Source organism: Sciurus carolinensis, chromosome 2, assembly GCF_902686445.1.
Source record: "Sciurus carolinensis chromosome 2, mSciCar1.2, whole genome shotgun sequence".
Lineage (NCBI taxonomy): Eukaryota > Metazoa > Chordata > Mammalia > Rodentia > Sciuridae > Sciurus > Sciurus carolinensis.
In genome coordinates, this window is record NC_062214.1 from 120,392,664 (window position 1) to 120,401,866 (window position 9,203).

Genomic DNA, 9,203 nt, shown 5'->3' on the forward strand with positions numbered 1-9,203 from the left:
CTTCTGACAGTTTTCCATCTTTACTTCAGTAAAATTAAAGACAATTCAATATTGTCCAATTAGGTTCCATATTTACAGTGTTATTGATTTTAAATTCACTTTTCCTTAAATTCCCAAATTTTTTTTCATAGTACATGGGGAAAAGAGAGCCAGAAGGGAAATATATATACTCACAGTTAACTGTGTGTACCTGATAAAATTTATGGAGAAACTCTTTCAAGAGCCTTAGCATGTGGGCTGGGGAGATAGCTCAGTTGGTAGAGTGCTTGCCTTCCAAGCACAAGGCCCTGGGTTCAATCCCCAGCACCACAAAAAATAAATAAATAAATAAAAAGTCTTAGCATTCAAGAAGACTTCGGACACACCTGTACAATTGGCTTATAACTACAGAATTTCTGAAGTTGTTGGATAGTCTTTCTGTTCAAACTTTTGTTTATTTACTCGCTATTTATAGACTTTTACTTAATATATGTACACAAATATATTCATATTTATATTTAATACATAATATTCATGGAATGAAAATTTTTCAAAAAATTTATCAATGTATTATTTTATGATCTGAAGTTTTCCACTAAATTCTATACTTTCAAGTTTTTCTCCATGGTAACAATTATAAATCTGATCCATGCAGATTACTTTCCAAATAATTCATTCCACTGTATTAATATGCAAAAATTTATTTATGTATTATTTTCTCTTGGACATATAGATTATTTTCATTATTAGATATATTTCAGAGGAAGAATTGACTAGACTTAGGGTCATATATCACTTCATATTCTCATTTCTGTAGCATATTAATTTTCTCCATTTTACACATGAGAAAAGGGCTTAGACATGAAATGTGTTATTCATGGTCGCTAGGTTATTAGGTGCTGGATTGTGAAACATTGTTTTTCAGATAATGAAAGGTATAATTTATTATCATTGTATATGATTCTTTTAAAAAATGGACCTGGGTATGGTTGTGTAAGACTATAGTCCCAGTGACTTGGGAGTGAGGTAGGAGGATCACAAATCCAAAGCTAGCCTCAGCAACTTAGTGAGGCCCTAAGTAACTCAGTGAGACCCTGTCTCTAAATTTAAAAAAAAAAAAAAAAAAGGGAATAAGTGGTTCAGTGACTAAGGGCCCCTGGGTCAATCCCCAGAACAACAACAACAACAACAACAAAAAAAATAGAAATATTTGCTACTTGATGTTTTAAGAGCTAAAATGAAGATTAATTCAAAGGAAGATAAAATCACACACAGAGTCCATCTTTAACATAAAAACCGAGATGGAATCTAGAGTCTCTGTACCCACAGTGAGACTGATGATCAGCCTTAATATACTTTGACTCAAAAAGGGCACTTAAGCTATTTATTGGGGACCTTTATATGTCTAGTACTTTCTAGGCACTGTGAAACTCAGAAAGAAAGGCGTTTGATGCAATAGTCCTGTAATCCACTTGGGGAGTTGAGATGAAATTCTAGACACAGAAAACTTCAAACTCAGGTTCAAGTAGCCAAGCATGATTACATGAAGGAGTACCAATTCAAACACAGTCAACATGGAGGGTTCTACAATATGCTGAAACCTCTTCAGGGGATCAGTTGTTCCTTCTAGAGATAGAAGGTTGAGTATTAAACCATGATTTTTTGTTATGAGTCCATCCAGGAACCCATCTATTTCAAATAAGAGTATTTACTTGAACAATTAGAATAACAACAAATACTTTAGTGAACTGTCAATTTTCTGAAGACACCAAGGTATATTAAAAAGCTGATAGTTGTCTGGGATGGTTAATTGTGGTGGCTATGAGATCACACATCCACAAGTCAGTAAGTGGCAGTGAGGAGCTCTAAAAGGGGCTCATCTTTCCCCAACAGTTTCTTTTATCACCCTGTCACATGCTTTTGTTTAGATTTTTCTCTGCAGGAAGTCACAGGTAAATAAGAGGTCAGGTAATTAGCACTGGTCTTGAAGTCATTAGACTTGGGTTCTAGTCTAAGCTCTATCACTAAGTAAAGTTCTGTTTTTGGCCAAGTTATTGAACATGTTTGGAAATGAATTTCCTGATCTGTGATGATTAGAAAATTTTCTAAATTAGTTATCTTCAATTTATAATAGGTTCTAAAACTGACCTCATTGATTCAAGTCTCTTAGACTAGGTTGAAGCCTTCCTGTTAGTCCTATTCTGACTTTTGATAGGATAATTTTTTTCATTTTCCATTCCACCTTTCCTTCTTTCTTCATCTGATCCATCTCTAATCCTAAACAAATGAATTTTATTCAGCAAATCTTTATTTATCCATATTATATATTTGGAGTGAGTCTAAATTTTTGATACATTAGATTGAATAATTTAGATGTGATTTCTAATGTTATGTCTGTAACCTAGTTATGTCTGTAACATCAGTAAATAATGTGAATGTTATATGAATCATGTTTCTTTATTGAAATATCTTTTATGATATGAAATTTTGATGTTTTCTGTCAGCCAATAGCACAATATTTTCTTTTTCATTCATTTTCTCATGAATTATATGCTATTTTGAACAAGCAAAATAAAGAGAAATAAAATTTACTAAATATATACTGTAGTCACATGATTAAGATATTCTAAATACAATTACAGTTTCACAAATAAGCTTCAGCTCAAAGATCAACATGCCAGTGGATGAAATCATGGAGCTAATCTTGGTTTTGTCTGTTTAAAACCCATATTCTTTCTGTTATGCTGATTCCCTAAATGAAATTAAATAATTCCAAGATAATGTGATGTATCATTACATTGAAGTTTGCAGAAATGTTTTCTATTATATTATGATGCTTTTCATAGTTTTAAAGTTTTTCAGGCAGCATTTCTCAAATTACCTATATTGAGGGGCTAGTTCTTTTTCACTTTTATTTCTAGTCCTTCATGGATGGATTCATTTTGGAAATACAAAATGAGAAACAGGGTGTTACTATAATACTGATTTCTAGAAAAGTGTACACACTTATTCTCAATTTTTGCACCTAACACGGTGCAAAATGGTAACATTTCATAGATCTGTACATTTCGTGGGCCACTTTTGTATTGCTTTGTAAGTCCAAATATGAATAAGCCATAATGCCTGCTTTCAAGAAGTTTACAGTTTCCTTCATGAATTAGATTTGTAACCAGTTCACTATAAGGGAAAGTAAAAGAAATGCTAGAAATAATAAATCAAGATTTCACAGATGTGGTAAACTTAAATTAATATTGAAGATGAACATAGATAAGCCTCCCATAGGTAAGGATTGGAAAGGAGAAAAGAAAAAGTATGTTTTCCAGGTGAAGTTTTATTGACTTAAAAGTGGATCAATTAGTTTCATGTGACTGGGGCTGATGATATTAGTTTTGAACCCAAATTGGAAGGGTTTTGGTTTGAGTTCTGTTATTTATGTTGATCATCTTGTATCTACATGGAAGGAAAAAGAGTTATATTAAATAGAGACAGAACATAAGCGATAGGAGATCCACATAACAGTAACTAAATTTACATTTCAGAGACTATGAGCATGTGAAGTCAGTTTTAATGCTAAAGTGTAAATAAACTATAAAAAATTTCACTTATCTCCTTCTATACTATTAATATAACTAACATAGTTCACATTTTCTCATACTACTCTGCTTCAGGTACCACTTCCAGTAAAGCCAATGGAAGGAGCAAATCACTCTCTGGTGTCTGAGTTTGTGTTCCTGGGACTCACCAACTCCTGGGGTATCCAGTTACTCCTCTTTGTGTTCTCCTCCATGTTTTATGTGGCAAGCATGATGGGAAACTCCCTCATTGTGTTCACGGTGGCTTCTGAGCCACATTTACATTCTCCCATGTACTTTCTGTTGGCCAACCTCTCCTTCATTGACCTGGGTCTGTCGTCTGTCATCTCCCCCAAGATGATTTATGATCTTTTCAGGACGAACAAAGTCATCTCCTTTAGAGGATGCATCACCCAAATCTTCTTCATCCATGTCATTGGTGGTGTGGAGATGGTGCTGCTCATAGCCATGGCCTTTGACAGATATGTGGCCATATGTAAGCCTCTGCACTACCTGACCATCATGAGCCCAAGAATGTGCATCTTCTTTTTAGTGACTGCCTGGGTGGTTGGCCTTATGCACTCAGTGGTTCAATTGGCTTTTGTGGTAAAGTTGCCCTTCTGTGGCCCTAATGTATTAAACAGCTTTTACTGTGACCTTCCTTGGTTCATCAAACTTGCCTGTACAGACACCTATCAACTGGAATTCATGGTCAGAGCCAACAGTGGCTTCTTCTCTGTGGGCTCCTTCTTTATACTGATCATTTCCTATATTGTCATCATTCTCACTGTTCAGAAACACTCTTCTGTTGGTTCCTCGAAGCCTCTGTCCACCCTTTCAGCTCACATCACTGTGGTCGTCTTGTTCTTTGGTCCTTTAATATTCATCTATACATGGCCATATTCTTCCACACACCTGGACAAGTTCTTGGCCTTCTTTGATGCAGTTCTGACTCCTTTTCTGAATCCTGTCATCTACACACTAAGGAATCAAGAAATGAAGGTGGCAATGAGGAAAGTATGCAGACAGCTAGTGACTTATAGGAAGATCTCCTAAGTGATTGGTGGCATTGTGAAGAGTGTTCATAGAATATTGAAGTTCACTGTGATGGTCAGACTCAGATAAAAGCTTCTCTTTGTCCTCCCTTGATTTGATTATCCATATTGTATTAGGTGCATTTTATCTTTCTCTTAAGAGAGGAGGACATTCACTTCTGAAAGGAGAGGAGGAATTACATGCAAAGTATTTAGAAACCAAAGATCATGATAATTTTGAGGCTAAATTTCAAAGGGATGATATATGAAGTAATTATTAGAAATACGTAAAAGGGCACTTTACTTTGAGTCCTTCAGAACAGGGAGAAGTTTCTCCTTAGTCCTCTGCAATTTAGTATGGCCTCATTTTAACTTGATCATCTGCAAAGATCCTATTTGCAAATTATTTCACTTTCACAGGTAATATGTTTACAAGTGCAAATTTTATCTTTGGTATGCACAAATCAGCCCAAAGTAGTAGTATAGAGTAGCTATCAAAACTAAAATAGTTGCCATATAGTGCCATATAGTAAACCTGTTACTTTATCTTAGAATGAATCTACCTTTTCTTCTTGAAAACAAAACCAGATTCTATTACATTGTACGTGGCTAGTCACATTTTTTGGTTGCTATTACCTTGCATCTCAGTCATCCATTTTAAACTTTAGTTTTATTAGTGCATATAGTTATACCTGACATTGGGGTTTGTTTTGACATACCCATACATCATAGAATATAATTTACTCCAATGCAGTCAGCAGCACTTCCCCTTTTCCTTCCCTCCTCCCTTACCCTCTTTTCTTTCCCCTACTCTGCTGGTCTTCCTTCTATTTATTTATAGTGTTTTACAATTAGTGCTGTATGGATAAACATAAAGGTGAAATTCACTGTGATATATATATATATATATGTATCAAGGAAAGTTTGGTCTATTTCATTTTACCATTCTTCCTTTTTCCTGTACTTCCTCCTTCCCCCTCAACCCCCTACCCTCTCCCTTATTTTCAAGGCATTCCTCTCTCTCACTCCTCCCATCCCCTTATTTTGATTTAGTTTCTGTATATGAAAGAAAATATTTGACCCTTGACTTTCTGAGTTGGACATATTTCACTTAGTATGATGTTCCCCAGTTCCATCCATTTACCATCAAAGGTCATAATTTCATTCCACTTTGAGTAAAACTCCAATGTATACCACATTTTAAAAAATCCATTCATGTGTTGCCAGGCATTTGGGCTGATTCCAGGATTCCCAAAATAGCTTGGCTATTTTGAATTGTGATGCTGCAAATACTGATGTGGCTGTATTGATATAGTGTGCTGACATTATTTTGGATAAATATGAAGGAGTGGGATAGCCAGGTCATATAGTCATTCCATTCCCAGTTTTTTGAGGAATCTTCGTACTGCTTTGCAGAGTAGTTATAATAATCTGCATTCCCACCAACAATGTATGAGTGTATTTACCTCCATCCTTGCCAGCATTTATAATTATTTTTATTCTTAAAAATTGCCATTCTGATTGGAGTGAGAAGAAATCTTGACGCAGTTTTTTTCAGTATAGTTTGATTTGAATTTTATGGCTTGCTAGAGATGTTCAACAGTTTCCTATATGGTTGTTGGCCATTTGTATTTCTTTTGAGAAGTGTCTGTTTATTTGTTTGCCTGTTTATTGGTTGGGTTATTTTTTATTTTTGGTGTTGTTTTTTGAGTTCTTTTTAAATAATTTAAAAAATTTGTTATATATGACAGTAGAATGCACTTTGATATATCATATATAATGGAGTATAATTTCTCATCTTCTGGTTATACATGATGTAGAATTCCACTGGTCATATAGTTATATTATGTATCCAGGGTAATAATATTTGATTCAGTCTACTATGCTTGCTATCCCCATACCCCCTCCCCTCCCTTAATCTCCTCTACCTAATCTAAAGTAACTATATTCTTTCATAGCCCCACCTCCCATTGTGAATTAGCATTTGCATATCAGAAAAAACATTTGGCTTTTGTTTTTTTGGAATTGGCTTATTTTGCTTAGCATGATATTCTCCAGCTCCATTCATTTTCTGGGAAATCCCATAATTTCAGTTTTCTTTAAGACTGAGTAATATTCCATCATAAATATATGTACATAAATATATCTCACATTTTTAAAATCCATTCATCTGTTGAAGGGCACCTAGATTAGTTCCTTAGTTTAGCTGTTTTTTGACTCTTTATATATTCTGGATATTAATCCCTTATCTGAGAAGCAGTTGACAAAGATCTCCCATTTTGTAGGCTTTTAATTACAAAAATTTCACTGAAGTAACTAGTTTTTATTTCATAGAGGCTACTTGTTAAAGAAAACTAAATCCTGTTCATAGATAATTTGGTAAAAACAAGTTATTAAGGAACTGTTGCAACTGAGGAAAGGAAAGGAGAGTTCAGCATAGCACTGGGAGAAATTCCCAATACAATAAGAAAAAGTGGGGATTTATATGGCTGAGAAGAAGGTCGTGGTGTCAGTGGATTGAAAATTATTACAATTAGATATCAAGTTTTGGGGATTCTTTCTAAACTAACTAGCAGTATCCTTTCTAAAACTGGGCTATGCACACCCAATCGGGGAGGGGACCAAGGTGAAGTCCTAATTGAGAAGAGGGCTAAGAGGGACTGACTGATGGAATTTTAGTCAAGGAAAGTCTTTGTCCCTTCAAAGGTGAAAAGTTGAGAATTGTCTGCCATATATAATTATTTTAATAGCTCAGCAAAGCTCTTGAGCACTCAAAATATAAGGCCTTACTGCCACGAATATCCTATCCATATATAAAGGGAGTAAATGTTATTCTTAAAGTAGAAAAGTGAATATATTTTATGAACATGATCTGAAGATGTAGAGACTCCATATAAGTGTAATGAAAGCGATGGATCTCTCTCTCTCTCCCTCTCTCTCTCTCTCTCTCTCTCTCTCTCTCTCTCTCTCTCTCACACACACACACACACACACATGCACACTCTCATCACCTATTTCCAGACTTTTAAGATAATCTATGCAATCTAATTTAAAAGTTACTCAAGGAATGTTCACCGATTGCTGAATATAACACTCAACCAAAGTCTTAATACAACTAAGGATCTTAGAAATTATGTTTTAGCAAACACACTATAAAACTGTCAGAATTTTAGTTCCAAACAACTGAACAAATAATTGTACATTTTTCATAATTTTAAATGCTTTCTTTAAAAGTTAATTGGGATTCAGCTATAAGTGTTAAGGGGAGAGCTAATAAAGAGGCAAGCATACAGGATGTTGAAGAGCAAGAAGTGGCTCCCGTGGGAAAGCCCACCCAGTTTATTATCTATTCCAGAGTCATATCAAGTTACACTAGGTTACACAGTGCAGTTAGCTTTGTGCATGTGCGGATCACATAACTTGCTTCTCAGAGTCCACTAGTACCAAATGTTACTATAATAGAATAGTGTCTCTAGGCCTCAAGGACGGAGCCGTTGCAGAGCATCTCTAAGCCATTCAAACAGAGCACCTATTGTGTCCTGAGGAGTTTTCTCAAGAACTTTTGCTCCTCTGAACATTAACTGACCTGAAATTCTTACACTTTCTTTAAACTTCACTCCAATAATATCAGCAAGAAGACTTATAGCTACTATATGAAAATTATTATCAAACTAGTCTCTTTTCCAAGAGTTTATTTTGATTATTTGAATTTGCACACTATAGAGATATAGCCACATCGATGTTTATAGCAGCTCAATTCACAATAGCCAAGCTATGGATCCAACCTACGTTCCCTTCAACAGATGAATGGATGAAGAAAATGTGGTATATATACACAGTGGAACATTACTCAACCATAAAGAAAATGAAATTATGGCAATTGCCAATAAATGGATAGAGTTGGATTATTATGCTAAGTGAAATAAACCAGATCCCAAAAGTCAAAGTTCAGATGTTTTCTCTGACAGGCAGAAGCTAGCCCAAAATAAGGAAAGGTGGGGGAGGGCTGTGGGGGAGAGGGAGGGAGAGAGAGAGAGAGAGAAAGACAGAGAGAGAGAGAGAGAGAGAGAGAGAGAAGATGGGTGATTCCATCAAAATTGAAGAAAGATCTATGAAGTAGATGAAGGGCATTTAAGAGGAGGGAGGAGGGACAGAATAAGGGAAGAACAGTGGAATGAATCTGACCTAACTTTCTTATGTACATATATAACTATACCACATTGAATCTCATGATCACGTCCATCCATAAGACACTAATTAAAAAAGAAACTAAGTAAGTAAATAGCAGAAAGATCAGTAGAGTGGAAAGAAGGGAATGGGGGAAAGAAGGGGGGGAGGGAAAGAAGAACTGGGGACTGTATTAGAGCAAATTACAGTCCATGCTTTTATACTGATGTGAAAATGAATCCTAACATTAGGTATAACTAAAAAGAATCAAAATAATAATAATGTTCTGAGCTGATAATTTCTGTGGGAATATTTTCTGAAAAAGTTGGCATATTTAAAATATTAGAAATTCTGCTTAGTCATTTTCTTGGGAATTTAGAAAATGCTAGGTCCAATTGAGCTTAATTAACCTTTGTAAAGCAATACCAACAGAGAAGGCTGTACATATACT

The 9,203-nt window shown here is 35.1% G+C and overlaps 1 protein-coding gene and 1 non-coding gene across 2 annotated transcripts; both read left to right on the top strand.

The window, feature by feature from the left end:
- Positions 1-231: 231 nt before the first annotated feature.
- Positions 232-312, top strand: Trnag-ucc (transfer RNA glycine (anticodon UCC)). The gene has a single exon. It is a non-coding gene; the product is annotated as a tRNA-Gly (tRNA).
- Positions 313-3,668: 3,356 nt separating this feature from the next.
- LOC124977272 (olfactory receptor 4F3/4F16/4F29-like) lies at positions 3,669-4,607 on the top strand. Its single transcript, XM_047540713.1, has one exon. It carries the CDS (start codon positions 3,669-3,671, stop codon positions 4,605-4,607), a length of 939 nt encoding a protein of 312 aa, XP_047396669.1.
- The last annotated feature ends 4,596 nt before the right edge of the window (positions 4,608-9,203 follow it).

Excerpts from the sequence above, each read along its gene's own strand:
- LOC124977272 (XM_047540713.1), top strand. The coding sequence starts at position 3,669 with ATGGAAGGAGCAAATCACTCTCTGGTGTCTGAGTTTGTGTTCCTGGGA.